General features: G+C 39.2%; 2 protein-coding genes across 6 annotated transcripts in view; one reads left to right on the forward strand and one right to left on the reverse strand.

The window, feature by feature from the left end:
• Positions 1 to 280: 280 nt before the first annotated feature.
• LOC110064209 (ER degradation-enhancing alpha-mannosidase-like protein 3) lies at positions 281 to 17944 on the forward strand. The gene is made up of 22 exons (XM_020771214.2): positions 281 to 553; positions 647 to 692; positions 3516 to 3616; positions 4387 to 4426; positions 4529 to 4641; positions 4902 to 5055; positions 5244 to 5378; positions 5755 to 5860; positions 6160 to 6257; positions 6638 to 6763; positions 6866 to 6949; positions 7167 to 7250; positions 7525 to 7649; positions 8071 to 8233; positions 9472 to 9650; positions 10069 to 10198; positions 11153 to 11237; positions 11519 to 11634; positions 11937 to 12056; positions 12762 to 12807; positions 13476 to 13673; positions 15398 to 17944. Exons 1-22 carry the CDS (start codon positions 447 to 449, stop codon positions 16000 to 16002), a joined length of 2961 nt encoding a protein of 986 aa, XP_020626873.1. The 5' UTR covers positions 281 to 446; the 3' UTR covers positions 16003 to 17944.
• Positions 17945 to 23781: 5837 nt separating this feature from the next.
• The window catches only part of LOC110064280 (voltage-dependent calcium channel type A subunit alpha-1-like), a 46481-nt gene continuing 43165 nt past the window's right edge, over positions 23782 to 27097 (reverse strand). For all 5 annotated transcript variants that reach the window (XM_089275294.1, XM_020771315.2, XM_089275295.1 and 2 more), the window contains one exon: positions 23782 to 25981. In XM_089275294.1, coding sequence (XP_089131420.1) covers positions 25643 to 25981 — 339 coding nt within the window. In that variant the 3' untranslated portion in view covers positions 23782 to 25642. The remainder of the gene's footprint in view (positions 25982 to 27097) is intronic.

The raw sequence follows: 27097 nt of genomic DNA on the forward strand, positions 1-27097 counted from the left end.
AGCCCCACTGCAAAATCTACTCTCCTGACTGGCCTGGGCTTTGCAAGCTGAGATAGGGAAATTATGTAAGTTTTTCAACGGAAAACTCCCCTGAATTCACTGCTGTATTTGTAAATATGTATTTTTTTCTTATTTTTCCCTTGCATAAAGTGCAAAACTGAAACGATGAGTGATAGAAGACCCAAGAATGTGTCTGGGTGATCCACTTCGCGCGCGTGTTGTCACGCGTGCTTGCCCGTAGCGTGGGGGTTTGCTCCTGACGTCATTCGCTCCCAGTCCTAAATTCCTCTTTGCCACGAAAGCAAGAAGTTATCTGATAAAATGGCAGTTGTCTCTTTCTGGATGAAAACGCGTTTAGTAGAACTACGAGATTGAAACCATGTGATTTGACAAAACGACGAGTCGCTTACCCGTAAACTGGACTTTGGTCCACTCCGTTTGCCGTAATGAGTCGAACTGGTTTGTTATCCCTGGTAGTATGTCTTTCTCTTGTTTATGCCGGTGGCGAATCCAGTCATTCATCAATGACGCCCGAAGAGAAGCACACAATGAGGTTGGTTTACATGTTGATGCTTTTATTCAAGTTTATGTAGTAAGTCTTTTTATCGGACCTCTGTTAAATATTGAAATGGATTCTCTTTTATAGGGACAAGGTTTTGGAGATGTTTCGCCATGCCTACGACTCTTATATGGTAAGTACACATTTCGGGAAACAAGCGTCCTTTGTTAGGCTAACATGAGTAAAGCAATTACGTAAGCGGTCAAGCTTAGTGACGGTTCCTATTATCTCAGTTTTGAAAACAGTAAATGCGTGTATTTATGTTGTTGTGGTGTTTCAAAATTCAATAAACTGGTTGTTGAAATTTTAATACGTAAGGTGAAGTTGTACTGAGGTAAACTAAGACTTACCTGATCTAAAGTTACTGTTTCATTCAGCTTATAAATTCCGAATTTTACAATCTCTTAACAAATGTGTAGGTCCAAAGTAAATGGCATTAGCACTAATAGGTATTGCAATATGTGCAGCCTTTGTTAAGGTCCATGATGATGAAATTCGCAATGTATAATCGTCACAAAGTGTAAAAGGAAGTAAATTTAAGGCCGGCCACCTTTAACCTAATTCTTCAGCATGTTTTGATACTTTAGAGGAGAACATGTATTTGTAAGTGTGTGGATCAAGTGTTAACAGCCCAAAGATGTCTTTTGATATGAAGATCCAGCAATCAGCTGGTTTTTTTCCATATAGCGTAAATTTAGCATTAAGCATTGATCTTGCTGTGAATTGCAATGGTCTTGGTCTTGCTACACAGGTGCAATGTTGTTTAGTTTATGTGGGTTGCATTTCCGTGACATTGTAAAAGTCATATGGAATTATCCTAGCAGTGATGCTCCCAGAACATTACAAAAAAAATGTGGTAAGATAAACTGAGAACAATTTTTCACAGAGAATGTAATTAGCCATCTATGCCATCCTATGAAAGGACTTTGCCAGCATTTTGCACCCTGTGTACAGTAGAGTGGGAATTTTTTGAAAAAAGTGTCTTTGCTAATATGGTTGCTTTTTGGCCTGTTGGCAAAGATGAAAAATGATAGAAGGAAAGTTTTTACTAGCCAGCTGCTTGAATGCTGTGCTATATGTATGGATCAGTCAGACCTATTGTTTAGAAGAACGTGCATGTTTTTGAATTAGTGACAGAACCAGCTGGTGGATCAGTTCAGAAATGGTGAAGCTAATTATTAGTGGCTTGAAAAAATGTAGCTCACTCTGTTACTTTTCTGACAGAGTTCCTTCTACTCCATGGAAATATAGAGAGTTTTTTTTATTATTGAGAAAGGAATATATTGAAGAACATTATGTTGGTGAAGTTGAGACAGCTATATACATAAATAATGATACTCTCCGATCTGCAATTTTTGCTTCCTTTGTATACTTGATAGTGCAGAATCTCTCAAGAAAGCATACAAAATGTTTTTATTTTTTAAAAGAAGACCATTGCAGAAAATGGGTGTATTTGATACTTAGAATACTACCTATTTATGATATTTCAATTTGGTGTTTATTAATGTGGAATGCTATGTGATTTAAAACACTTTTTAGTTTGTGAATAGCGACAACAGGACCTCACTTGGTGTGCTGAATTCCAATGGAGGACTGTTGTTGCCATGTGATCTTGACAGGAAGGTGTTTTTTCAGTTGCAAAATAGTGTAGGCTGTAATAGATATTCTGTCTATATTTTTAAGATATCAGCTGTTAAAAGGAAAATAATCTTATTGTAATCAAGTTACTTTGTTTGCTCACCAGTATGAATAGGTTCTGAACTTACATTTAAAAGGATTTTTAACATTTTGAAGAACTTGAGTTGGCTTGATGGCTAGGACAAAATTATTGTATTCCGAATATACAATTCCTATCAATGCAATACAAATTACTACATTTGCTTGACCAGTCAAACAGGAATTTCGCATTTTCAATACACCATTCACTTGCACTTGATTTACATATAGTTTTGCAAAGTTGATCAATATCTGTTTCACCTTTTTTTTCAAGGCAGGTATTCACTTCTGTAAAAATTTGGGATTTATGATAAATATTTCTGTGATTGAAGTTTTTATGGAGGTAAATTGCCGTGAGTCTTTACAGCACATTAAAAATCATGACAACTTGAACCCCCAATAAGTCAAGGTGCTTTCCATGTTTATTGAGGGTTTGTAGTGATCTGGATTCTTCATAAGTGTTGTTTTTGGTTCCAAAGGAGAACAATTACGTAGCATAAAACTGTCTAGCATTTTAGATGGAAATTTTCTATACTATGTTTGTGATCATGAGGTAGAACATTAATTGTTGGAGGTGAGAAAGAAGCCATAATATCTTTTACTGACAACTCCCCCCAAAAAGCTACTGGTTCTTATACTTAAACACTACCTGTTCCCCACTCCAAAAGTAATTGTTTTGTTTTGATTAAACTAAAAAGTTGAAGATCTTAAAACAATAAAATGGAAAAATTTCAAGACTACAATAAAAGAGATTGAAATAACATCGAATATACTATTACTTATTTATTTTAAGTTCGTCTAACCAAATACTAGGAACAGACCAACAAAAAGGCTCCTGTTAACAAACTAGCCAGGCTTTTAGCCAGAATTTGAAAAGTTGCCGTCCAAACTGTGCTATAGGGCCTGCTCAAATGAGCAATTTATAAGGCAACATATGAAAAATAAAATAATTTTCTAAAGAAAATGGCCATCCACAGGACGCCTGGATGCCCATCTGGCTAAAAGCCTGAAACTAGCGGGAGAAATGTTAAGACCTTGAAAAGGTATTGGCATGAACAAGCTGTAAAAAATACAGGTGCCCGTATATTTTACCAGTTCCAACCCCCTAAAGGAAATCCTCCAAGGTTGAAGGGTCTACAAGAATAACTGGTAATGATGTACTAGTTTTCAAGAATAACACTGTTTATTAAGGAACCCTTACCTTTGCTATTTAGCATACTGATATTGTAACTGCTTCTAGGACCATGCTTATCCTGCTGATGAGCTTATGCCACTTAGCTGTAAAGGCCGTGTGAGAGGTGTGGAAGCCAGCCGAGGGGATGTTGATGATGCCCTTGGGAAGTGAGTTACTAAACTTGTGCACTGAACAACATTGTAACATGCCTTTATCTGGAGCACATGGAATAGAACTACATTCAAGGAGGTTTAAACCACAGTGGAAAGTAACAAGAGTTGTACAACGCTAACTGTGTTAGTCATACTTAGTATGACCAGTTCAGTTAGCGGCGTACAGCTCTCAGAAGCAATGTACGTAATGTACATGTAGATACATTCCAGCTAATATATTAAGAAGCCTATTAAAGTATCTTACCATGAAACAAAGCTACCATGAAACCTTAATTAACTATGATTTCATTTCATAACTTGAATATAGTTAAATATAATTTAACATTGTGTACTATGAGGAACAAGAGACGTTTGGTAGCGTTCTTTTAGCGTTCGTAAGTGTTTTGTACCATTTTGTTGGCATCAGTGGTTAGCATTTCTGACAATTTGACAATTATGAAGGCTATAAAACAGTGATTTTAACATTCCAGTATCTCCAGAATGCTTCCTCTAATTTGTTTGAAACTTCAGGATGTGTTTATTTTACACTTAATGAACACATGGTTCATGGTTGGTTCAGTTTGCCTTTAACATGTACAGCTAGATTTATAAATTTGAACATCTTGATGTCTCTGTCACAAATGCCTACATTGTGGGGGGGGTGAACAGGAGTCCCCTGGGGACTCTCCCCATCCAGTAATTTTCAATAGCAGGGAAAACTGGAAATAAAGAAAATAGACAGTGTTTCAATGAGTAAGTAATTTTGTTATTTTATTTTTTGTAAGGTTTTCCTTGACATTGATCGACACATTGGACACATTAGCAGTAAGTCAGTAACTTCATTTTCCATTTCTTAAATGATTTGTTTTTTTCTCTGACTTTGATTTTTTGTTCATGGTTCTGTTGTGTGTTGTTTCTTCCTTTAAGGTTCTAGGAGATGTAGAGGAGTTTGAAAAGGCTGTGCGACTGGTGATCAGAGATGTTTCATTTGATAACAATGTGGTGGTTTCAGTGTTTGAGACAAACATAAGGGTCTTAGGGTAAGTGAGGACTGTGTGCATCACGTCAGGGAAAGAAATTATCCAGTAGAATATAAGTGCAGTATTTAGAGTCAGAGTGATCATAGCACTTTGTTGAGAATTGTAGTAGTTAGTCTGTTGTTTGAATAACTTCAGCACTAAGTGTATTATGTAACAGTTGAACAACTAACATCAAGTGATGTAACCCTTTTAATTAACTTTGGGTAAAAGTTGATGTTTGCAGTGATGTGAGTTGATGTGTCTGTTAAAATGCTCTGCAGGGGACTTCTTGGAGGGCATTTTGCTGCAATAGCATTGAAGACGGCTGGCAAAGGCATGCTGTGGTATAACAATGAACTGGTGCCTATGGCAAAGGAAATTGGCTATCGACTGCTACCAGCCTTCAATACCTCCACTGGCATACCCTATCCTCGTGTGAGTTGCCTAATTGTATTCATACCTCACTGATAATAATAAGTTATACACACAGTTAAACTTAGGTCGTGAGAGGAATATGAAATGGAATCTGTTCTCTCAGGCATCAGCTACAATGTAACAACCTAGAACAGTTTTACTGATCTGTTCTCTCTGGAGTCAAGTTAATTTAAATGTTGTGTTAATAGGTCAACCTAAAGTATGGAATCCACCACCCATCTTCAGGGACAGGTAGTGAGTCAGACACTTGCACTGCTTGTGCTGGAACAATGATCATGGAATTTGGTGCACTGTCCAGACTCACTGGGGATCCAATATTTGAGGTATACTTGTAGTTTAATTTCCTCTACCATGTTTCTATTGAGTTCTAGTATAAATCTACTGCTGTCCTCTGATTGGCTACACTACTCACTACAGGTGGAAGTTTATGAGAGCTGAAGAACATTTCAAGTTCTCCCAAACTTCCACTTGTGTTTTTATAGCCCAATGGAAAGAAAGAGAACATTATTTTTTTCCTATCTCTTTAAGAAGATCTTAATGATGTTGCAAATTACTATATGTTCACTAACTAAGGCTCTTTGGATAAATTGTAGCTAATTCGTAGGTGTTTGACTTGAAAACTACGTAATATTCTTTTTGATAAGTAATAGAATTTTCAACTGGCGCTGAACTGAAGTCTTTGTGTCCATTTTGGAATAGGCAAAGGCACAGAAAGCTATGGAGGCAATCTGGATCCACCGCAGCCGGGCTAGTGATTTGGTTGGAACCGTAATTAACATTCACAATGGGGACTGGGTTCGGAGAGGTAAAAATCACATTCACTTGAACAGGAGTATATCATTATTCCTTGCATTATCTCAGGTGGATCAAAACACCTAATGAAAAAAGATGAACTAAAACTAGTAAACACATAATGGCCAGATTATATTTTAATCACACAGCCATGTAACATGTACCTGACTACAGAAAATACACAGTAAAAAATGTTACTATACCTCCTGATCCTTCTTTTATTTTGAGACAATGGGTGGTGTAAATCATGTAGAACATTGCTTAAAAGGTTTTGAATAATATAGATAACCACATGACAATTTTCATCAACAGACAGTAATGTTGGTGCTGGTATTGACTCTTACTATGAATACTGTTTGAAAGCCTATATTCTTCTTGGAGATGAAACTTACTTGGAAAGGTTTAACAAGGTAAGTTTTGTACATTTATTTTAGCTAGTTTTTTCTTTTGTTAGTCTGTAGTTGTTTTGAACCTTGGGTTGCATTCTGTACTGAAGAGGACAAAAAACTATCTGTGCAAACATTGCACATTACTCATTTGTGTTGGTTCTCATTACATGATCCAACTGGATAGTTGGAAGGACTGACTAATACATTGGCGGATCAAAGTATGTTCTTTTTGGGGAAGGGGAAGTCAAGATATCCTATGAACTGATGAAGGGAAGGGCCAGAATGTTCTGTCCTGGCTTGTAATCCATAATCAAAAATGTCTTTTCCTCGAGATTTGCCACTGCAGTAGTTGGTGCAAAGAGCAATGCTAAAATTATGTAATGTATTAATTTTGTGAACAGCACTACAAGTCTATAATGCAGTACATAAACCAAGGCCCATTGTTCCTGAGTGTTCAGATGCATCAACCCGACAGAACAACACATGCTTACATGGATGCTCTACAAGCATTCTGGCCAGGACTTCAAGTAAGCTCTTTCCCCTTAGCTCTGCTGCATTTTTGCTACTCATATTTGGGCTCTCTCTTTGAACAGACCTGTAATTGTTTTGCAATATTGTACATCCTGTAGGTGCTTAAAGGTGACCTGAAGAAAGCCATTGAAATGCATCAGATGTTGTACGAGGTCTCCAAGAAACACACCTTCCTACCAGAGGTAGCTTCTTCCTCACCAGATATCATGATAACAATCAGTTACCAAGTCAAGATAAAGTCAGCACTGGGCCAAACTGTCCCATAGCTTTCATCTGCACTCTTTGTCTCAAAATAGTGATTAAAAAAGACCTCTGAATGTGGTACTTTATTTGGGTAACATGTTGTTGATGTTACATACCAGTATTTATAATTGATTGACCTGAATTTGTTTTTCCTAGGCATTTACCACAGATTTTGAGGTTCACTGGGGACAGCATCCTCTCAGACCTGAGCTTGTGGAAAGCACATACTTCCTTTATGAGGTGTGATAATTTTATATGAAGTCTTACAAAAGAAATTTGTGACTTCGTATTAAATTGATAGCCATTACAAACAGTGTTTATTTGTCAACTTCACCTATTTGGACATACAATGCTTGACTAGGTGATATTCGGGAGAAAAAATAATACAGGAGTCAGGACCACTTTGTAGGATATTGGTTTTTGGAAAATTCCCTGTTATGTTAATTATTGCATTAAAAATAAAGCTCATGATTAAATCTATAGGACTTTAATTTAAGTTGGATTTAATTTTTAGGCCACAGGGGATCCATATTATCTTGATGTTGGAAAGCATATCGTGGAAAAGATAAATGAACATGCTAGGGTATCCTGTGGTTTTGCTGCTCTTAGGGATGTCAGAACACTAAGTCATGAAGACAGGTGAAGTGAATTTAACTTTTGCAAATACCGGTAACTTAACATGCTACTGATGTTTCATTTAAAATGAATTTTAATGTGCCTCAGCTTCAATGGGAAAACTGAATTAGATTACAGTTTTTCTGTTTACTAAATAGTTAAAAACATACCTTTTAGAAAAAATAATTCTACTGTTAGTAACTCTATCCTTAGAACACTTGAAAATGATATCTGTCAACTCAGAGCAAAAAAATTAATTCATTTACCCAGAGTTTTCTAAATTAATTATAATTAAACATATGGAGGAGTCTGCACAAAAGATCTATTAAAAGTGTGACATCGCATACCAGTGTTTGTGGTACATGTAGTAGCACAATCTATTACAGGTAAGATCGTTAAGAAAGTTATTTATGAGTAACTATATATGTGATTTGTTTTGTGTTAGGATGGATTCATTTGTCTTAGCTGAGACATTCAAGTACCTGTATCTGTTGTTTACTGAAAAAGAAGATCTGGTGTTCAACATGAACCAGTTTATTTTTACAACGGAGGCTCATCTGCTGCCTCTTAGTCTGTCTACAATGGCTGTGAATGCATCAGCATCACAGGTGAGACCAGCTTGATCGTGTTTATAAATTAGTGATAAAAGGTCTAAGCTTAAAGTTTTATAGTGATCTTAGTACAGCAATACTGTACCTCTGTTTGTATTCACACAAGTTAGTATCCATGGTCATTATACTTTTTGAGTGGTCTCTTCTGTATGTACATTGTGTGTTCTGATGAGATGTTTCTGATGTACGCATTTCTCAGCTTCACTGAGTAGAGGAGAAAGAGAAAGTATACTTTCTCATTCTCGATATCCACCTGAAGTCAGAGAATCAAGATTTTGTACTGCCACATGTGTTCGTGAACAGTGTGACCAGCCCTTAGTGGGGCTGTCTTTAGAATCAGCCTCTATGTACAGCAACTGGGACAACTAGATAACTTGAGTAATGCCCTACTCATTCTTCTTTCCTGAGACATATGCAAAGACAGAGTCATTGTACATATTGAAAATTCTGTAATTGTATATTATACAAGGAAATTAGCTCTTGTCAATACTCACCTATTACCAGCCTTGTCAGTGGAATCACAACAACGTCAGGTAGTGGAAAACTTCGTTTTCGAGAAATAATGTATGCAAAAAACTCAGTTTTCCAAGGGTATCTTTTGGAGATCTTTTGTTGAGCGAAAAACAAAAGAAACCTTTGTTTTGCTAAACGATGCAGTCTCCGAAGTGTGGTGTTTGCCGCTAGTTTTATTATTCATATAATTACGCTATTCTCTTACTGTTGCTTTGTTAGCGCAAGCGAATAAGGCGCTGAACTGGCCGGATGCGAGTTTGTTTTGTCGTGACACCGGTTTGATATGAGGTCGGTCATTTTTTTTTTTCCGGTCTATTTCTCTACTTCTTTCAAAAATCAAAACATCTATTTTAAAAAACCGTGCTGTCGAAGCTGCTAAAAGTAACCGTTTAAGTTTGCACTGCGTCAACATCCACCTTGGAAGGATTCGCTCCAAAAGATGCCGCTCAGAAAACTGAGTTCTTTTGCATACGTTATTTCTCGACAACGAAGTGCAAATCAACAAAAACAATAGCGCAATGATGCTTTTCATGTCAAAACAAGTCAGTCTGCCAAAAATTAGCTCGATCCTACAAAAAATAAAAATCGGCCCAAAATGCTGCATGTTGCACGCAAGCCTTCAATTGTCATTGTCTGTGTTTTAGACCACAATAGTTTTTACTGTGTTCAGGTTAAAGTTGCTATTTATTAGTTACCCAAAACTTTCTGTGTTTTGTCCACAGGAACTCAAATATAATTTGACTTTAAGTGCAGACAATGAGCATGAGTATACATGCCCCATAACACAACACGATCAAGCGTCAACTGCAGAGTTTGCTAAAGAGGTGCGACGTAAAAGTAGAACACAAACACAGGAGAGCTGTCCTAACAAAAAGCAAGCCTTTGCTTTCAGCTCCAACAAGTAAGTAATTGAACTACTAATGTTGTTATATTCATTTTGACTTATTATATGACTCAATCATACTAGTTTTATTGGTTTCCAAGAGGAGAGGATGGTAAAGTGTGAGTCATGAATTAATTTATTTGAATGATGTAGTTCATTTTGTAGATTTTACAGTTGTTGCTTGACAGTACAAAAGATGAAATGCATAATTCAAGTAACCTATTTACAGAATGGCCATACCTTTACATGTGTTTGCAATGATCTGGATTGAAATCAAATTTAGAATGATCGACAGGTGTGATGTTTGTAAACAGAACATTGTGAAAAAAAACCTGTAGAAAAGCTACCAGAGCAACACAAATACAAAATGTACCTCTTTCTTGACTTTGTTAAGACCTTTATTCTGTCCATCTTCTGTGTAATTGCTTTTCTTTAGGCCCCCACGTTTAAGAGCTGAACAGTTTGTACCTGGAAATCAAGAACATGTTAAAATCCTTAAGTCCATGGGCATCACTGTGGTTCAAACGAAAGATGGAAGAATACAGCTCATGCAATCTGCTGCATCGGTGAGATTAACTGCACAAGCTGTCTACTGTTGACCAGTTAGTTCTTCCTTCCATCTATCTGTCTGTCTGTCTGTCTGTCTGTCTGTCTGTCTGTCTGTGCATTAGTACGTCTGTCTGTCAGTCTGTCTGTTGGACAGGTTCATGTCTTCCAATCTTCTAAAACATCTTCCAGTCAAACATGATGGAAGGTTCAGTCTATAATGTATATTAGGCCATCAGTAATGCTATCAATGAAAGCGAGGATGGCACTTTTTCCATTTTCCTGGTGAGGTTAATGATTTTAATCAACCTAATTAAGCTCTAAGATGTTTTGGAACAACTTAATTAGTGTACAGTTCACTTACAATATTATCACCTTTAAAGTAAACTTGTGTTATGCAGTCTAACACTTAACAGACCATCTAAACTGACCATCACACTTAAAAAACCGCACATCAAACAGTAAACACTTTTCATACTGGGGAGCTGATAATCTTTTTTATTATTTTTTTTATTTTTAGTAGAAATTTGATGATTTAATTGACTTAATTACATGCTATTGTCCGAGTAGACAAGTAAGAATAAGGAAAACATGTGTTTAAAAGAAAAATCTTAATTGACCACTCTCCAAGTGTGGCTTTACAGGGCCAATGAAACCAAACGATGAAACAAATAATGCAAATGAACATAACATCCCAAACCCAACTGGCGAGAGGCAGACTAGTTGGCTATTTACCAGTGTCACCGAGGAGTCGAACTAGGGTCTACCGAGAAACAACTCCATCGTAGTTTAGTGGTCAGAGTGGGCCTTGAACCCGTGACTTCCGGATTCAAAGTCCAGCACCCTAACCATTTGGCCACGCTGCCTCCAGTGTGTTGCCAAAACTACTTTAACCTCCCTTAAAGCTTTATGCAGAGCTTTTTTAAAACTCTTTTGTACTGAACATGTTTTGTTTTTCTTCAATCTGTGGCCAGGCTGAGAGTCAAGCTGATGCAGAAGATGGCATCAAGTTCATGCAAGAGATGATTGAACTGGCAAAACAGCGCAATGATGAATCAGGTAGATAATTTTCTTACGTCCGTTCAACTATTCAACTAGTCTCGCGTACATCCATCTTTCTTTGGTCCTCTTATTTTTGCTGAGAGCTGTTTTTAAATAAATTTCGTGGGGTTTCCTTTGATCTAGGTGTACTTTTGCCCTTCCTTCATATTATGCTAAACCTAAGTGTTTACTTAAAGTTCAACAATTCCTGTTTAGAATGTACTCTTTTCTGCCGTAAAGGTTAGCGAAGTCAGGTCAGTGAAGATACTAATGTAAGAATGACGTTCATTTTTGTTTAGTTGTTCAAGAAAACCCTCGTGTGGTCCAGCTTATGTCTGCGCCTTATAAGGGAAATGTAGTTCTCAATGCCTGTCCAGCACAGTTTGGCTTAGATCTGAGCAAAGGAGATGTTGGGGTGAGTAAGACAGATCGGCCGCACCTTCCTTCAGGTTCATGCTGCATTCTCTCTCTCAATTGTTCTTGACATGTGTTAGCTCATTCCGTGCTAGACAGGTTTTTGGCAATCTTAGATAACTTACTTCTTGTTATTCACGACAAAAACACAACTGGTAAAGATATTTCAGTTCTCTGAAAGATATTACTCTAAAACTTGCCTTAGAAACTTCGTTTAAAAGTCTTTGTGGAAGAACCACACACAACCAGTTATATTGACAATAAGCAAATTCTAAGTAAGCAAGTTTACTGTTTTCTTTTCAGATGGGTGCAGAGGTTTCCATCGCTGAGCCTATTAAGGCATGTTCCTCTCTCGTTAATGCAGAGGAGCTGAAGCACAGAATTGCTGTGATAGAAAGGGGCGAGTGTATGTTCATCGACAAGGTACGGAGAAAAAACACTGAGTAGTTAGTGATACACAGTGGGTTAACGTGTTACCTTGAACATTGGGAGATGCGTTACTCACTCCACTCACAGTGCGTCTCTGCACACTCCTCTCTATGCGCACCGTGTATGAACAGGAGCAAAGTACTGGCACTAGCGCATGAACATAGAAAAAACTTCCGTGTAACCAAGTTCATTGGACGCCGACCAACCCAAATGTGGTCTTAGAGTAAGGCCTCGTCCACATTGCGCCGGAGGAATTTAAAAACGTATCAATCACCGGTCATTTTTGAGTTGTGTTGGGGAAAAGCACATGATTATCGCGTTTTTAAAAAGCTCCGTTTCTAAAATGTGTTCTGTCCACACGAAAACGAAAACCCGGCGTTTTCAAATTCCTCCGGTTTGAAGCGCGTTTTCGAAAAGCTCAGTTTTCGTGGCGGTTAGTGTGGACGGTAGGCCTAACCTTTGAAATAAAGTGGCGTTTTCAAATTCCTTCGACGTTATGTGAACGGGGCCTGAAGTGTTTGTGTTACTGTTTAAAGGTTTTGCGTGTGTAAGCTCCAGTGAGCTAGCATGCTGTTCATGGGACTAGCAGGTTTTGCTCCTGTCATCTCAAGCTTAGGAAACCGGAGAGAAGCGCTGCAATGAAGGAATTTAAGTTGATTCACTGTATCATTAATCGTGATTTGTTATGTTTGTTTACAGGCCCGGCAGGCTGAGGCTGCAGGCGCGGTTGGTGTGATCATCATCGGTAAGATCTGTAAAGACCTCCTATTTTGTTGTGAGAAAGATTCGCGTCTTATATGGCGTACATGCAATATATCTAAACTCGGTGACCCTCGATCACGTTTCAGTATTAAAATTATGCCTTAGCTTTTAAGCATCCATCCCTTTGTGTTGCTGTTGTTGTTGTTGCTGTTGTTTTTCTTTCGTCATCGTGAAATGATAATGAAAGACTGGCTGCTTTGAAAGGAAATATACTGCCGAAATTGAATAACAAATTGTTTACTGAGTTCGGTAACTTTGGAGGTGTTCGATTTTGGCGTAACGTGTGGTCAGGCGGGGTTTTTTTGGCTGTGAAAAAAGAACGCATGATCGCAGGTTAATTTTCCCGTCGAGCCGGGGTACAGTGTTATCAATTTGCTTGCACTGTCTATAATTTTGCAGTAAAATTGGAAAAGAAGCGCGTTTCTTTTGAGCGCGACTCAAATCCTCGGATCGTCACACACCAGCGAAAATATAAGGGGTATAACGGGGTATAGATAGGAATAATATTGTTGGCGCAATTTTCTCTTCAGCGCTCTGGCAGAAAGCATTCGAGCCTTGGTATTGGCAGTGGTCAAATTCTACCGTGTATAAATAAAGTTATCGTATCATATCTTACGATTGAACTAAGCACTGGCGTCTTACTCCGTTTAGATAACAACGAAGGTAGCTCGAGTGATAAGCAGCAGATATTTGCCATGGCTGGCGATGGTTCCAATGATGATGTCAAGATTCCAGCCGTGCTTCTGTTCAGTGAGGAAGGGCGTATACTGAAGAACGCCATAGCGGCAATGGAGGACGTTAATCAGCACCTTACAGTGCGTCTAGCCTCCAAAGCTACTGGGATGTCGGGTACGAGCTCTAGGTAGAGTTACATAACGAAACACTACCATTAAAAGAAATACATATGAGTCAGTACTGAAGTGAAATAACATCTTGACTTAAGGTCATTCCACTGAAATAGAACCTGCACTGAGATTTTTGTGAAACTTTGCCTATTGATTGTTTATATTAGAGGAACTTAAATTTTTAAATAAAAATGAGGGGTCCCCATGTCCGTTTAGGAGTAACAGCACCTTGTTTATACCCATATAAATCCTTATAATAGCACCATGATAGTAGTCACGATTGCTTGCTAAATTCACGTTTCCGGTCCATATTTATTTTACACAGAGAAATTTATTACTCAATTCAAAACAACAGGAAAAAATGATAGGTGACCATACTCGTTTGCGAGAAAATGACGATTTACCTCTATGGCGAGGTCCAGCCATAAAGAAAAAGCCGCCATTTTTGTAATGCGCGCGCGCTAATCACGCGAGGAATTATGCGCAGTAGTGACGCGCAATGCAATACTGGGGAATGACCTTAAGGACGTTCGCGCTAATTGTTTCTGCGCATCCTTACTGCGCACGCAAATTCACACGCCACGTCATGCATAAGAGCGCGTGATAAGTAATAAAATGAAAAATGATAGGGCAGATGGCCATTGCTATAGCTTTGCCTGGATTTAACGATCTTGGACGTTCGGTGACCCCTACTTTTCTTTTGATGAATCATTTTCTCTACCGATTTTCTACGTTTAGCGAAAAAATGAAAAAAATCTATCGACTAGAAGTTTGAATTTTTTGCAAAATGCACCATCGAATTCCGTTCATTTTAGCTCTTCATTTATCTCTGCGACGGTCTCAAATGCCTCTTGAAGGGTTAAGTTTTGTGAAAACGTTGGTAACATTTGGAATTATTTACGCAACAGACTCACTTCTACAAAATATGACTAAGATCGTTCGCCTCCGTTGACTTACCTTCGATACTTTTAACTATAAACCCCTGTAGACCATGCTGATTTACGTGCGCCAATTTTTCAAAATCAGGGTAGTTTTCCACACGCTTTATCTCTGAAACGAAGTCGGTGACCCCCAATATTTTTGCATTTCTGACAAAAGTAACTTATTATCTGACTGCAGGAAAAATTTTAAAAAAATCTATCGACTGGAAAATTTACGCGCGAACGTCCTTAAGTGGAATTCGTTGCAATCAGTTGCGCGCGATATCGTATGCGTTTGTATGTGCAAGCGTAAATTATTTTTTCTGCTATTAGCTGCTTGGCCTTGTGTTGAGAGCGCTCGCCTCCCACCAATGTGGCCTGGGTTCGGTTCCGGTCCAGTACCATATGTGGGTTGAGTTTGTTGTTGGTTCTCTCCTTGCTCCGAGGGTGTTCCTCCGGCTTCTCCGGCCTCTTCGGTTTTCCTCCCTCCACAAAAACCCGACATCTCCAAATCCCAATTCGACCAGAATAGAGGACCCCATGAAAACCAGCTAAGGCTGAGGTAGCTTCCTCTCGAAATATTGTAATTTATGGCCAGGTCTTTGGTGTTTTGGGGGGAAGCAACCTGAGCCAGAGGGGAATGGGGAGACTTGGTTTGCTTTCCAAATTATTCTCACGGTTGTTGTCGTTAAAATGTGTTGAATACTCATGTATATCTTGGTTAATGCGAGATTTGTGTTGTGCGTCTTGTGTTCTTGCAATTTTGGACCTAATTGTTAACGATATCAGTTTTTTTAATTGATCACAGCTAAGAAAGAACCTCCAGTTGCTGGACAACTGGAAGAGGAGCCATCAGTTGCAAAAGAATCGCAGGAAAACCAACAATCTGTCATAGAAGAAAATCAGCCGTCCTCTGACGCTGAAAATGTTCAAACATCATCTGGAAATAAAGCCATTCACAGCAGTGATATTGATCAAAACGAGGCATTGCAGGATAAACAATCACCGCAAACCAACGAAAAAAGAACAGCCTCAACAAAATCATCTGAAAATGAGGAAACGCCTGTAAATCCAGGTGTCGTGTCTGTGGGACAGAATGAAGTGTTTTGCGCTGCCACAGGCAGACCATGCACTAATCCGAGCACCGAGCATGCTCACGAACATCAAGCTGACTCAGCAAGTCAGGCTGAGACGATAAACAGCGAGAGTATTGATACAGAAGTGATAACGTCTCCAGAGAACTCTGCATTTGACAGTGACAGTGAAACTAGTACTGAAGCAACTCAGTCAAGTCAAATTACAAACGACTGTTCTATAGAAAGTGAACAAAATACACAAAGAACAGAACACAAGAACGATGAAAAAACTCAGGACGAACACACTGAGAATGTGGACGCTACTGTGAGGACTTAAATGCAACGAAATGTTTCCATCATTCAATTATTATTATCAATCGTAGATGTTTACACTATAACGTCATTTAGGAATCCCTAAAGATTTGTTTTGTTTTCTCGTGCCAATAGTTATTTAAGCGGCGCAATTAAATAGCAGTGAATTGTAAATGATACAGGAAAAGGAAGTGAAAAGCTCATTTCGGGGGAGATGGCAAATGTTATGTTGAAAGATGAAGCATTCCCGACCCAAAACAGAACCATAAACCTTCGCGCGCATACTCTTGGGTTCAGTCTTTTCTAAGTGAGCCAGTAATCAAATGACGTCAGAGTGCAAACATCTTATTGTAGATTTAATAATGGGCTAATATGAAGAAGAAAACAGTTGGGGGAAGAAAAGAATTTTTCCTTATTTATTGTCCAATCAAGAACTCGGTCGACTTGTATTCGAAAACTAAGTTAATCCTGGGAGACTCAAATGACCAAGCGCCTCCTGAAATATTATCAAGCGCTTCTGTAGGTCATTAATTAGTAAGAGGGAAAATATATTGCAACTTTAAACATTCATGATCGATTACATAACGAACCATGTCATGGTCTCGTATGTGATCGTTTTAAGGGTGGGTGGGAGGGGAGGGTGGCTTATGTGCTAGCAAAACAAAAAACATTTGAAGAGGGTAAGACAAACTTATCAGATTGACTAAAAGTTTTATCTTCTGCATGTTCTCTTCGTACCTTTCCTTGTGCGAAGTAACTATTTAGATAGGAACATCTTGTAATTTTATGCCTTTGCTGTTTCTTTGCGGTTAGAGTGGTATTCAAATTTGTTCTGTTTGTGTCAACTGGCGCACCTTGTTCTATCCAACTTTGAATCATTTTGATATAATTTTTGTCCAATCAGGAGTAAACCCAGCCTTATCGCGATTAGGCTCAAGCTTGTAGTCTCGGCGTGTTTTCCCGATTGTTTTAATGCTAGTGATACTGTCATGACTGGCTTGTGTTTTCTCTAGGTGTGGTTTTGTCAGTGATTAACTTAAGCCAGTGATTGACATGTGGCAAACTTTCAATCTGATTGGCTAAGCACGCACCTACTGTCAATGGATAGAAGGTCCTTGGAGGGTGCGGTTATGCTAAAATAATTAGCCTGTACACTGTTGGTATCGACGTTAGTGGAGATGGGGTAGACAGTCATCCGAGAAACAAACCGACAGTACAGTCTAATTAATTAGAAAACCGCTCTATATCTGAGGGAGCGCTTTCTTAATAGTAGAGTCGCTAAACCACTCTATATGACGGTTTATCCTCTCACTCTCAAGTGTGATCAAGTTTAACCTAAATTTGATTTTGCAATTCTGCTTTACTAGCTTTTATTTTGGCACAAATCAGAGCCGGTATTAATCATAGACTTAACTGTTAGAGAAAACCTTTTAATCGGATCTTCTCCTTACCAAACAATTTACTAACGTTCACCACAAGTATTGTAATGGTCTATTTCTACCAAACAAAACTCGGAGTTTTTTTAGACTTTCTTATTAAAATCCTTCGCGGTTGTGTATCAAGGTTTGAGTGTTGCAAACATTTTTTTCTTTCGATCTCAACAAGTCTAGGGTGTTTTTTTTTCCCAAGGTTCTCTTTTCTTTCAGCTTCAAATACCAATACAGGACAACATTCTTCGTTAACGTTCATGGCCGGACAGGGAGTCCTGGCACTTCTAGGGAAACGTTCAAATTTGAAATTGATATGTTATTTTGCTTGGAAAAACCTTAAGAATATATTTGGGATTGATAGCTTTCATATTGTAAATAGAAATATAAGCAGTGCATCAGTGTTATTGAACTTGAGGAATGTGACAAAGTTAATGTTCCTCCAGTTACTCTGCTCGCAGCCGGATATAATGAGGAACGGTTGCGACTCTTCAATTTTGAAATTAAAAGAATGCTAAATAAAACCTTAAACGAGGTGTATACGTTGTTTATACATACAGACCCGGGGTGGGGCAGGGGTGGCGTCCATGATACGTGTTTGGGACCGCTAAGGAGTTTTCAGAACTTTTCGCTGTGGCTTCTTGGCTGCCCCATGTCGGTTATTTCTCATCAAGAAAGAGCTATACATTGTCACCTCTAAGGAGTTAAAAAATGGATTAACTACCACAGAAATAGATTTAAGGTGGCCGAACACAGTTTTCGCGCGCGCTTTTGCTGATGCAATTCAGCGCGTGCACAAGGATTGCAGAAACAAACATGCCGTCAATAGAGCGATCATTTTATTTACTCAACACCCGCACTGTCTGCGCTATTTTTCTCTATTATTGAACGCAGTATATTGATGGCTTTAGTCTTTTATTACAAAGATGTGTTAGAAAAGGTAACGACGCAAAGAACCCAGCAATTCTCAGCTTTTTTCTTTGTTACCGAAAGAACCCAGTTAAATGCAGCGCATGCGCAGTTGCTCGAAAAATTGAGACCGATTGCTTTTGCAGAAACATGCCGATTTCTAACGATCCAGTCGTTAGAATTTCAAGAAATTTGGCAAAAAAATAGTTCAGAAACCACGTGAATGATTTATCGCAAAAAATTTGAATTTTGACATAGGGAATTTTTAATAATACAGAACAAGCAGTGAAAACGATTAACGGCGAATTACGAGAATCGCCTATGTCAAAATTTTATTAGGGCAGTGTTGACAGAAGCGATTTAATGTCAATTCGTAGTGGGCAAATGATGAAAAAAATCTAACGACTGGAGTTTTTTTAAATAAACAAAAACCATTTTTTAAGCCTTGTTTTTAACCAGTCCCGTTGCCATGGCAACAGCACACGCCTTAACCAAAATGCGACAATAAACCCTTCTGTGGTTAACCTTGACGCTTGCAAAAAACGGGCACCAAAGCATAAATAGCTTAAAAGTAATGGTGAATTAAGCATAGGCTCTTGAAAACTGTGTTCGGCCACCTTAACTACCTTAGTATAGTCTGTGCACAGAGCCATTTTCCATAGGGGTGTTTGATTCAAAACTAGTATCCCCGTCACGTCTAGATGAGAGTTTTATTATGGGAGAGAGCCGCCTTTAACTCTCAGTCGTCTCCTTTAAAGCAGGAGAGGGACAGAGTTTATCCCCCGTATATGGGACCCAGTGCTTCCGCGGATAGATTCTCTACCAAAAGTCTTATTCAAACTGTAGACTATATTTCTCTGAAAATGCTTACCGATCCAAAATTCATGTTGCTTTTCTAGTTCACGAATTTCCCTGAGTACTTCTTATAATGACCCCCACGTGAAGGCTCCTTCTCAAGCTTCAGGTACTTTAAAAAAAGTAGGGATTTCACAAATTGAGGTATATGGAGGGTAGGAAAATCGGAGTATCTTTACTTCCACCACAACGTGAACTGAACAAATTTATTTGTTTTTTGTTTAACATCCTTTTCTGGTCATGCTTAGTGTTCTCCCATAATAGTGTTCATTAACTTCATTCCAAAGGTTTAGTAAAACGATGCTACGATGACTTTATGGCGAGAAGACTGGGTTTTAATTGTTGTTCCCACAACTAATATTTCACAAAGGGAAAGTAAGTGCAGTTGCTTGTTCTGGTTTTGCCCGTAAATTGAGTTATTGTGTTGCTGCTATTTAGCCAGTGTTACTTCATAAAACTGATTTTTATCGATTCGAAGTAATTTACTTTTAAATTTCAAGTAATTAGGAGATAATTGGATTAAAAAGATTCCGAGGACGGCCAGAGCGTCATGGTATTTAGCATCTTAAAACTCGTTAAAAAAAATCCTCAAAAGAAGCTCAAAAGAAGTTCAAAGGCTGCTTTAAACAGCTCAAAAACAACTCAAAAGGTAGCTCAAAAGGAGAACAATAAAAGCAGGTCAAAAGCTATTTTAAAGCAGCTTGAAAGCAGCTAAATAGCCACTCAAAAGTCCCCCAAAAGCAGCTCAAAAGCAACTCAAAGGCTCCTCAAAAGTAGCTTAAAGAAAGCTCAAAAGCCGCCTAAAGGCTGGTTTTCACTAGAGCATAAGCACAAGCATAAGCACAAGTGAAAACAGCCGCGAGATAAAAATAAGCATAAGTAACGCGCTCGACATAAGCATAAGCATAAGCACAAGAAAAACGAACAGTTCCGTTTTTCTTGTGCTTATGCTTATGTCGAGCGCGTTACTAGTGAAAACTGCACAAGACAAATAAGTGGGTTCGTTCTTCTTATGTTTCTGCTTATGCTTATGTTTATGTCGTGGCTGTTTGCACTTGTGCTTATGCTTATGCTTGTGCTTGTGCTTATGTTCTAGTGAAAACCAGCCTTAAAAGCAGCTTAAAAGCCGGTCAAAGGGAGCTCAGAAGCAGCTAAAAAGCCGTCTAAAAACAGCTTAAAAGTCCCCCAAAAGCAGGTCAAAAGCAACTCAAAAGCAGCTCAAAAGCTCCTCAAAAGTAGCTTAAAGGCAGCTCAAAAAGCCTCTTAAAGGGAGCTCAGAAGCAGCTCAAAAGCCGCTCAAAAGTTCCTCAAAAGCAGCTTAAAGTTCGCTCAAAAAGCCGCCAAAAAGCAGCTTAAAAGCCGCTTAAAGGGAGCTCAGAAGCAGCTCAGAAGTAGCCAAAAAGCCGTCTAAAAGCAGCTCAAAAGCCGCTCAAAGAGAGCTTAGAAGCAGCTCAAAAGCAGCTAAAAAGCCGTCTAAAAGCAGCTCAAAAGCCGCTCAAAGAGAGCTTAGAAGCAGCTCAAAAGCAGCTAAAAGCAGTCTAAAAGCAGCTCAAAAGCTCCCCAAAAGCAGCTTAAAGGCCGCTCAAAAAGCCTCCTAAAAGCAGCTCAAAAGACGCTCAAAGGGAGCTTAGAAGCAGCTCAAAAGCAGCTAAAAAGCAGTCTAAAAGCAGCTCAAAACCTCCTCAAAAGCAGTTTTAAGGCCGCTCAAAAAGCCACCTAAAAGCAGCTTAAAAGCCGCTTAAAGGGAGCTCAAAAGCAGCTAAAAAGCCGTCTAAAAGCAGGTCAAAAGCTCCCCAAAAGCAGTTTAAAGGCCGCTCAAAAAGCCTCATAAAAGCAGCTCAAAAGCCGCTCAAAAAGCCTCATAAAAGCAGCTCAAAAGCCGCTCAAAGAGAGCTTAGATGCAGCTCAAAAGCAGCTAAAAAGCAGTCTAAAAGCAGCTCAAAAGCTCCTCAAAAGCAGCTTAAAGGCCGCTCAAAAAGCCTCATAAAAGCAGCTCAAAAGCCGCTCAAAGAGAGCTTAGATGCAGCTCAAAAGCAGCTAAAAAGCCGTCTAAAAGCAGCTCAAAAGCTCCCCAAAAGCAGTTTAAAGGCCGCTCAAAAAGCCTCATAAAAGCAGCTCAAAAGCCGCTCAAAAAGCCTCATAAAAGCAGCTCAAAAGCCGCTCAAAGAGAGCTTAGATGCAGCTCAAAAGCAGCTAAAAAGCAGTCTAAAAGCAGCTCAAAAGCTCCTCAAAAGCAGCTTAAAGGCCGCTCAAAAAGCCTCATAAAAGCAGCTCAAAAGCCGCTCAAAGAGAGCTTAGATGCAGCTCAAAAGCAGCTAAAAAGCCGTCTAAAAGCAGCTCAAAAGCTCCCCAAAAGCAGCTTAAAGGCCGCTCAAAAAGCCTCATAAAAGCAGCTCAAAAGCCGCTCAAAGAGAGCTTAGATGCAGCTCAAAAGCAGCTAAAAAGCAGTCTAAAAGCAGCTCAAAAGCTCCCCAAAAGCAGCTTAAAGGCCGCTCAAAAAGCCACCTAAAAGCAGCTCAAAAGCCGCTCAAAGAGAGCTTAGATGCAGCTCAAAAGCAGCTAAAAAGCAGTCTAAAAGCAGCTCAAAAGCTCCCCAAAAGCAGCTTAAAGGCCGCTCAAAAAGCCACCTAAAAGCAGCTCAAAAGCCGCTCAAAGAGAGCTTAGATGCAGCTCAAAATCAGCTAAAAAGCCGTCTAAAAGCAGCTCAAAAGCTCCCCAAAAGCAGCTTAAAGGCCGCTCAAAAAGCCACCTAAAAGCAGCTCAAAAGCCGCTCAAAGAGAGCTTAGATGCAGCTCAAAAGCAGCTAAAAAGCAGTCTAAAAGCAGCTCAAAAGCTCCCCAAAAACAGCTTAAAGGCCGCTCAAAGAGAGCTTAGAAGCAGCTCAAAAGCAGCTCAAAAGCAGTCTAAAAGCAGCTCAAAAGCTCCTCAAAAGCAGCTTAAAGGCCGCTAAAAAAGCCGCCTAAAAGCAGCTCAAACGCCGCTCAAAGGGAGCTCAGAAGTAGCTCAAAAGCAGCTAAAAAGCTGTCTAAAAGCAGCTCAGAAGCTGCTCAGAAGGAGCTCAAACAGCCGGTCAAAAGTACCGTTTAGAAGCAGCTCAAAGGCCGCTTAAAACCAGATCAAAAGCAACTCAAAGTAGCTCAAAAGCTGCTTTAAAAGTAGCTCAAAAGCAGTTTTAAAACAGCTTAAAAACAGCCCGTTCCAATACTTATTAATTATGTTCCAAACCGTCCAAAATACTCGTTAGGTTGGACACTAGCTATCCGAAAAAAGAGAATTAATCCGGAGAGTTTACTAAATCAGCAAACAATCGTTAGCGCGATTGTATAGTGTTACTTAAGATTATTTCACTGCTTCTGCTAATGTTGCTTATTGTTACAGTTTGATTTAAGATTAACACATTTGAACGTTCCATTTTATGCCGTAACTTGTATTGAACGCTCAGGCACATAACATTCAACATCGCATTTGTTTGTCCCTCAAGTGAACAATGAACAGCAACTTAGGAATTGCTTAAAACTAACAGTAACAATCCTGTTTGACGGCTGACAGTTCAAGTTTAGAGTCAACAGGAATTTACCTTTTCTTTGTGAGTATATTCTTAAGGTACACTTAATTTTTGCGAAAGACAAAAGGCTTTTAACACCTTTGCAAATCAATGAAACTGTTTAAGTTACCTGGAATTCATGAAGCTGATGGTTTATACTTTCCAAGTCCTCTTCTGCTTGGCTTGTGAATCTAGATGAAACTGTGTTTACACACTTTCCGTTTTGAAGAAGATAAGTAGAGAGTGGAGTCGAGAGAAACTGAATGGGAGAGATGCTTTTAAATTATACTTCGCCAATCTTGTTCCTGATTGGTTATCCTGTGCGTGCTAATTAGTGAACGCCAAAAAGAAAAAAAAACGTGCATTATGGTTCCAGGCCACGTCCACTTTACGCCGAAGTAGTTTGAACACGCAGCTTTTTTTTTCTACGGTGAGGCCGATCGTCCCCACAAATCTGTCACGAGAGCGGAACTTTTCGAAAGCATCGTTCAAACCGGAGGAATTTGAAAACTCCCGCTTCGCGTTCTTGTATGGACGGAAAACATTTTGAAAACGGAGCTTAACGAAAACGATAGCGTCACGATAATCATGTGATTTCCCTGACCGAGTTTTCCTCAAACACAAATCCAAAAATCACCGGTGATTGTTGTGTTTTCAAATTTCTCCGGCGCAGTGTGGACGGGGCCTCAGGTAACGCTCGTGGCAAATTTCGCGTTTCACGCGCTATGTACAGCTCAAAGTTGGAAAAAATCTTGCTGAATTATTCTTTTCCTCATCCAGCGATTGAAATGTAACGACTGGCAAAGGTTGACATTCTCCTCCGCAGTGCTACTCGTGCAGTAGCGAATCCACCAGACCTTGCGCTAAGTGGGGGACGGGGAAGAGGGGGGGGGGGGGGGGGGGATGGTGATATTTTTTGCTTGACTCTGCGATTTTTTTTTACCCAAAAGGGCCCCTTCCCTAAATCAACCACTGTCGCTATGAACTGTCGTTTCACCAACCACATGACCAAAAGCGACGAAGGATCTGGGAACGAGGATGAGCTCTTCATAGAATAATCACCACATGCAGCGGTCACAAGGTAGCAATTTATTCTTTCTCCAAAACAAATCTGAATTTTACTCGTGTCTGAAAGAATCATCACATATTTGCTTTATTTACAATAAGAACATTATTTGAAACTATGAAGTGTGTGTGTGCTTCAAAAGCAATGTAGCCATAAATAAGTCATTTTACAATAACATCATTATTATAAATAAATTGTACTGTGTACAGGATAACATTCTTCTATCGACGCTTTTAATATATTATTGAGTAATTTCTCCTATCAAAGATAATAATAATGATAATAATAATAACAACAGTAGTTAAAAAATTAATATTTGTCACGGCTCTTTGTGTGAATTTGGTCTAAAAGTGGAATAACGGTTTATAAAAGGAACTCTAAACTTCAAAACGCCTGCTACACTGTTCCATACTAGCTTGCATTAAAATCTGCTAAAAGTGATGATTTACAATTTTATAAACTACTATATCAGAAAGGCAATATTAAAACAAAATCAATTTTGTTAAGTAGCAAACAAGGACCAATATTCCCCTTGTCTGATGTCGTCAAGTGTAATAGGTACACGAGTCGTTCAATGCTTTGCTAGGAACATATCCAGTCTGACTGCGGAGAACATTCACGAGTCCTTACATCAAGTAGCAAGTAGCATTACATCTTGCCACTGTTCCAAAACATAACGAACACATTTGCAATAAACATTAGAGCAGTTTTAGATTGACTGTAAAAATTAAGTTCGTTTTTGTTGGGTTTCACTTTTTCTGAATCAACCAATCATAGCAAGGATGCTTTTTTCTCAACCAATCCGAAGAGAAACCAAAACCCAATTGTGATGTGAACCGGTGCGTTTTCCCGCGCTTGATAGCCGCGGCACGTTCATTCTTCGAGTTGTGATTGGCTCGTTGCGTTATCATTGTTTGCTGTGATTGGCCACGTGTGATTGCTTTGGATTTGGGTCTTTAAAACAGTCATCAAAAACCACTCCAAGGTTTAACATTACAAGTATTTTAAACCAAGTATAACCTCATGAGCAGTTACAACGTAAAGGAAAAATATCTCAAATGTTCAAATCTATTAGCAGTAGATGGGTATATGTTTGAACAAGCGTCAAGCTCTGTCTAAGATTAAAAACTTTTTAAGGTCAACCTCTGCATCACAACCCTTTTAAAAAAGAAAACCAAAAAAAAAAACTGCTACAGTATCTCAAGCGAGCTTCATTTCCTGTATAATATCTAATAATTCATCGCTTTTTCTACACAAGATATACTATATTCGTTGCGTTTAGTTAATCTGAAACGTCCATAATTATGAAATAAATAAGTAAATAAATAAACAAGTAAAGAAAAGCTTGCAAAATTTGTTATCAAAAACAAACAAATCTGCGGCGTGGCTCTTGCGCAGGCGGCAAAGCAGCTACACAGGAATTTCCATCTGGAGTTCATTATTCTCCTCCCAATAATTCAACTTAGCTTTAGTAAAGTGCGTTTATTCCCTCCAATTCTTGCTTGAAGTCTGTTTCATGGAGAACGCGGCACGAAGAGGTTTACAAAACTTGGCAATTAAATGGTGTGTTGCCAAAGAGGACACCACTACTTCTCGTCTTTGAAGGAAGGCTGAAGGAATATACGTTGCAAATTAATGAAGGAGCCCTTCCAACATTGTTTCTTTGTATTCCCTTTCGTTGAAGTCATACGGCAAGTTAAAATTCGTAAACCTCAAAAGGAATCTCGTCAAGTGCCGAAAAGACCATCTATGACTGTCCTCGCCACGTGACCAGCACGAATCGCCCGCATGCGAGTGGTCACAAAAATTTATTGAGTGTGAATGTATTTTTTTTTAGCACGTGGTTGGCACGTGAATATAAATGCTAGCACCAGTCATCTTCATCGCCCATTTCCTCTAGACCGTAAATTGCATAAGGGCTCTGTCCACTTCGTATCGCCATAGCAATATGCTGGTTCATATTCGGATGATAGCCGTTCTCCAGAACACTGTCACCACGGTTCTCAGGCAGAGCCGGTGCTTTCCCGGTCAAAGAGAGTTGAGAGCCAGTGCGTGAACCAGGAGTCTGAGGTAGCTGTCGCCGATGAGGACCGACTAGAGCCGTGGTCACCCCAGGACCTCGTCCTTCGTTAAGGGAGGTGGTAGAGCGGTGAGCAACAGGTGTGTTTTGACGGTAGCGGGATCGGGACGGACTATCCATTTGCTACATTGAAAAAGTTAAAATATGAACAGAAAGAAAGAGCTCTTCCCTTCGGAAAAAATATTCTCGTGAATTAAGAGATTTATTGTATGACTGAGAAAATTACTTCATTGTGATTGGCTGAGAGTAGGCCAATTAATCGTTAATTATTAATTTGCACTACATTGCAAATTTCGCGTTTTCATTATTTTCTCAGTCATATAATAAATGACTAATCCAGTATGAAAGCTCGAGCAATTGAGTATTTACACTACTAGTATATAAAGGCTCGTGAAATTTTGAGAGAATTTTCAAATATCACTAGTAGCGTAAATCCCTAATTGCAATGGCATTCATACGATTACCTATGGAAATGATAAGCACTTAATGACTGGCCCCAAGGGAAACAGTTAGTTTTGTTTCCCCGAGACCCTCAATGGAACATTGAGATATAACAAATGGGAGGTATAACAAATTTGTTTGTTTATACCTCCCAACTCAAACACGTTTTCCGATTGGAGGAGAACGTGTCACGTGCCGTTGGTCAAAACTCACTAACTCCCTGGGGAAACAACAATTTAAACTTTCTACTCGCACGTGATCAGGTCGTGCTCCTTGAAACTGCGGCAAATTTCTGTGCCAGTCGGCGTTAAGCAAACGATTTTTCGCGGTTTTTGTTTTCAATTTTTGTATAACAAAGCACTTAATGACTGGCTCCGCAGGAAATAATGAGCTTTGTTTCCCCTCGACCTTCGCCTCTGGGGACATTGAGGACATTGAGGGTCTCGGTGAAACAAAACTCACTGCTTCCCTTGGGGTCAGTTATTAAGTGCTTGATATTCCCACAGGAAACTTGGTGCTGCAATTACGTACGTATATACCAAGCATGAAGAGCAATAACAACAACAACAACAACAACAACAACAACAACAACAACACAAGAGCAGCAGCAGCGGCGGCAGCAGCAAGAAGAGCGGAACACAAGTACGCCAGCCTGTCGGCACCAAGATACGTCATAAAGCTTAAAACGCAGGCGCAGGCGATTATTGCGTGACGGTATAAGAGATTGTATAACGAACCAAAAAACCCTCAAATGGGGGCAAATTGGGATGTAAGGATGACTAAAAGCGTACGAAAAAA

The sequence above is a fragment of the Orbicella faveolata genome, unplaced genomic scaffold (assembly GCF_042242905.1).
Source record: "Orbicella faveolata isolate gen_17 unplaced genomic scaffold, um_ofav_v1 contig_36, whole genome shotgun sequence".
NCBI classification, from domain to species: domain Eukaryota; kingdom Metazoa; phylum Cnidaria; class Anthozoa; order Scleractinia; family Merulinidae; genus Orbicella; species Orbicella faveolata.